Source organism: Arachis hypogaea, chromosome 4, assembly GCF_003086295.3.
Source record: "Arachis hypogaea cultivar Tifrunner chromosome 4, arahy.Tifrunner.gnm2.J5K5, whole genome shotgun sequence".
NCBI lineage: Eukaryota > Viridiplantae > Streptophyta > Magnoliopsida > Fabales > Fabaceae > Arachis > Arachis hypogaea.
The window spans coordinates 111,326,400-111,330,949 of record NC_092039.1 but is presented as its reverse complement, the minus strand read 5'-3'; the positions used below and the strand labels follow the sequence as shown (position 1 = coordinate 111,330,949).

The 4,550-nt window shown below is 36.1% G+C and overlaps 1 protein-coding gene across 1 annotated transcript; it reads right to left on the bottom strand.

Moving 5' to 3' along the window:
• Positions 1 to 217: 217 nt before the first annotated feature.
• Positions 218 to 4,291, bottom strand: LOC112797273 (uncharacterized). Its single transcript, XM_025840123.3, has 8 exons — positions 3,803 to 4,291; positions 3,068 to 3,218; positions 2,847 to 2,972; positions 2,292 to 2,372; positions 1,574 to 1,766; positions 1,067 to 1,337; positions 747 to 959; positions 218 to 673 (listed from the first exon to the last, which is right to left on the bottom strand). The coding sequence occupies exons 1-8, from the start codon at positions 4,182 to 4,184 to the stop codon at positions 630 to 632; spliced, it is 1,461 nt and encodes a 486-aa protein (XP_025695908.1). The 5' UTR covers positions 4,185 to 4,291; the 3' UTR covers positions 218 to 629.
• Between the last annotated feature and the right edge of the window lie 259 nt (positions 4,292 to 4,550).

Sequence of the window (4,550 nt, the reverse complement as noted above, 5' to 3'; positions counted from 1 at the left end):
CGAAAACCAAATCAATCCAAACCAGCAAGTTGGTACTGGTTTAGTTCTTTAAATATAATCAAATTAAACCAAACTAAACCGAAATGAGATTTATAGGCTTTTCCTGAGTTAGCATGAAAATGAAAAAGGTGTAGATGCATGCAAAACTTAGAATAGCACTACAACTATTGTTCACATGTTCATGTCTTCAACTCATGAGGCAAAAACACATGTAATGTGCCTTTTCAACACACACAGTTACCACCTTTGAATTCCAAGAAATCATTAGAATACAAGTACAATGTCTCATCTGTCTCATAGACCTAAAATATTCATTGCACTATACACCCAAAACCCTTTGAACCTAAAATCAAAGTAAAAAATATATAATATGTATCATTTTTTTTTGTTACTCAAGTAACTAATTCACTCCAACTGGTCCTATGCATATCACCGATTGCTACTTAACAACACATGAACAAATGGTACATTGCCTGTAACGATCCCATCATAAACGTTGAGCTCGGTAGCTAGGACTGGACAGAGGTACAGAGATAAAGAGACACAAAAATGTGCTTGAAGTTGGAGATAGGTACAATTTTCCTACATAAATTTTGTCTCTCTGTGTGTGTTCTTCCCCAGCTATCAAATCACAGCTCAAAAGCACAAAATGCAGAACATGGGGTTCCTTGATCTGTACGGCACATAGAAAACATGAAAATATTGTATTTAGTTAGACCATACATGGATGAGACCATGTCTGTTACCGGTATATATCTCATTTCGATCTTCATCGTAAAAGAGGGCAGTTATGTCCTCCAAAGCCTCCGCCACAGTGCTCCTTATTTGAGATGAATGATTGCGCCGACAACTGCAACTGGTTCCACTACACTCATCTGATTTGGTGCTGCTGTTCGACGCATTAATTTTAGCGAGACATTTCCCGGTCAAGATATTGCTGACATTAATGGAGCCAGCAGCTGCATTACGAGGCAAATTATAATGATATTAAATCACTTTCGCAAATTGAAAGTTGTTCATGATTAATATGTTTAGAAACTAAAGAACTAAGCTCAAAGGGAATTACCATTTCCTTCCAACCATTGAACATCGGAATCAGCCCTGCAATAAGATATGATCAGATCTTGATCACTTGTTATGTATATGTTATTTGTATTGCAATCAGGATGCCATAACAGGTGATCCTCAAATGACGTAACAAGTTCTCCGCGAAAGTTCCACACAGAAACTGTTCGGTTTCTGAAAGTAAGGAACAGTTGATTCTCATATAGGAAGATAAATGCTGATGGAGTCATGAACTCAGTTCTGCTTATCTCTGTCAGTTCAGCATTTCGAACCTACAAATAAAATAAATTACTTTCAGACATCCATAAATTAGTTTTAAAAGAGAAGTAAAAAAAGACATTATATTAAAAATGGAGGCTCTCTTTAAGGATACAAAACTTTTAAATAACATTAAATGCAAGAAAAACTTAACCTTCAACTTTTGCATCCTTAAAGAACTCCCTGGCACACTTATCAGCAAAACCCCCCCAAAAAAAAATGATAATAAAACAATAAAAGCAAGGCATACGTCAAGAATCTGAAGGTTCTCATTTTCTTGCTTGACCAGAAGCTTTTCATTGAATTGCTCTATGAAATCCACCTTTTTATTCCGATGAAGTAGGTGATTGAATGATTTGAGGACTGTGCCATCTTCGATGGACAGAATCTGAAGGGGAATATGGCCGCTGGATCTATTGAAAATTAATAACATGATACCAGGGCTGCAACAAATGATCAACTAATTAAGCTCCAAAATGATACACCAATGTTTCACGTAGATTGTACATTGCCAAAAATTTTACAAAGACCAGTTATGTTAGTTGAAAAAGACTGATGCAAGGCACACTTAAAAGTGTCTGAAAATGCCGAGAAATAACAGTTCCAGAAAGAAATAGTGACATAAAATTCTGAGTTAGCAGCATATTATAAAATAAAATACCCATCAGGAAAAAATCCTTATGGCGCTTAAAAATCTACAAGTGTTATTACTAATTTTAATATGCACTTGTGTCCTAATAAATAAATTAACATTAGCTGAAAGAAGCTTTAGACTTCCAAAAAGGTTTATCATGGAACTCAAACTATTAGATAAATTAGTTAGGAATATTGAAGAATTTCACAAAAACATCTGGATCAAGTGAACAAGCCATTTGTATCCGGAATACAGAACCTAGGAGCAGACTTAGAGAGGCTACTTAGTACAATGGAACTTGAATCTGGAAATCAATCCAAAGAAGAGAATGTACCTGATCTTGATTTCTTGAACATGCCTATCTGAGATGGAGTATAACAATGTATAGTTTTTAAGATCAAAGACCTTGTATACACTGATACCATTTCATGAATGTGGTTAGACAGAATAAGCAGGAAATAACAATCAATTTGGTAGTGAGTTTTCATCCGCTGATCAATTTGGTTCTCGAATTTTCAACTGATCAATTTGGTTCCTAGAAGTTTTATAACCGTGAATCAAGTTAATCCTTCTCATAGATTCCGTTTTGACACCTTGATAGGATGTTGACCCGGACAGTTAAGTGTCACGTGTCTCAAAATAATAACCTATCAAATGACGTGGCATGCCAGTTAGAAAATCATTTTGTGACTCGTAGCATTGTCAAACCATGATAACATGCCATGTGGCACTTAACGGTCCACTTCAACATCCCACAAATGGCGTCAAAATGGAATCTGTGCATGATTCCCGGTTATAAAACTCAAGGACCAAATTAATTATTGTCTCTAATAAACAATGGGAACAACACTATAGTAGACTAAAATAGAGTAGTAAATGAGGAAGATACCTATCCTGTGCAGAGTAAGTTAGGACCTTTCCGTTAACATCGTCAAACTCTACAAAACCGGGCCATTTCAAGGACTCGGACTCAAAGAGAGGAAACCCATCATCTGGCCTACCCCTTCGTATGTATCTATGAACAGAAATGAAAGCGAATGTAAGCAAAAGAGATTCGGAAATAGCAATCAAAGAGGAAGATTTGAAAGCACAGCTGCAGGATATACGCACTCAATCCCAGTGGATCTGCATTTTAAGGAGCTGAAGTTTTCGGAAGCATAAACGGACACTGTAATAAGTGAGTCATTGTTCTTATTATAGAAGAGACTTCGAATTACTTCATCAGGGGACACATTCAAAAAGCAAACCCTTTCATTTGTATCTGCAAGTAATCGAATTGAACAATCAACTAATTTGTATTCTCAAGTCTCAACACTACGGGAAGCACCACACAAAACCAGAATAAGTACCAATTCACAGTTTCTCCATTCAATTGAGCATTCCATTCACAAAAATAAATAACCAATTTACATGTATTCAGCACAATGACAAATTTGATCAAAATCAAACAAAGGGAAATGGCAATGAAAATGGGCATCAGACAACTCAAAACCCCAATTAATTGTGCTTGCAATAGACCATTCCAATTCACCAATTCAAAAACTATAAAACTCCAATTCCATCGATTCAGCACAATCAGAGCAATGATAAATCAAAAGGGCTAATGCCAATGGCTACTGGTACCCACCCATCCACGCATAAAGATCAAACCCCAATTCATTTATACATACAAAAGACCACCCCATTAACTAAAAATCATAGAATCAATGAATTCAGCACAATCACAACAATGATCAACAAAAAGGTAATGCAAATGTTCATTGAAAGTTTCAATTTTTAAGGTGCCCACAAAAGAAAAAAAAAACAACTTTTCCAACTAAGGGGAACACAATTCAGAACCCTCACCTCTACTAAAAGCAGCACAAAGACCAGAATGGCAAAGCGCAAAGACCAAGTTCTTAGCAGCAACGATCTCAACAAGCTTGCTTCTTTTCATGAAGAAGGGCAAAATGGAAGAAGGAGAAGAAGAAGAAGAAGAATTGGTAGAAGAAGGTTTACGATCATGAGTGTCATACTCTTGAACCAAGCGCATGGTGCTGAATCTCTGGTGTGCAGTGGTTGTTGCGAATGCACGGTGGGGCTTGGGACAAATCTCGCGGGATTGGAGCTTCTTGACGATGCTGTTATGGTTAACACTGCCATTGCTGGAAGCTCTTCTTCTTCTTCCACCTTTGCTTGCAACTATTCTTCTGCTGCTATATCTTGCTGATATTCTTCTTCCTTCCATTATCTCTCTCTCTCTCTCTTCAGTCTCAAATCCACAACTTCAATTCAATTCAATTCATCATGCTTTTCTTTCAAGCATATATTTAAAGGTGAGTTCTATGGTGTAGAAAGAAAAAAATTTCTATACCTATAGATATGTGTTGGTTCATTGGAGAGCTTGACAAGTGTTTAAAGGGGGACAAAATCTGTACTCTTTGCAGGAGAAGTACAAGGACTTTGTTTTTTTTAAGTGGTTAGGTCAAAATTTTGATTGACTAATTATACTAATTAAAATTAAATTTAGTAAGATGATAAATCTCACCACAAAATTATTTTTTTATCGATCTTTAACAACTACAATAAAAGACTTCAGTTTATATATTTTATT

Excerpts from the sequence above, each read along its gene's own strand:
- LOC112797273 (XM_025840123.3), bottom strand. The coding sequence starts at position 4,184 with ATGGAAGGAAGAAGAATATCAGCAAGATATAGCAGCAGAAGAATAGTT. Across the intron at positions 2,373-2,846 it reads ACTTACTCTGCACAGGATAG|TGTATACAAGGTCTTTGATC; the intron begins GTATCTTCCTCA and ends AAATGGTATCAG. Across the intron at positions 960-1,066 it reads TCAATGGTTGGAAGGAAATG|CTGCTGGCTCCATTAATGTC; the intron begins GTAATTCCCTTT and ends CTCGTAATGCAG.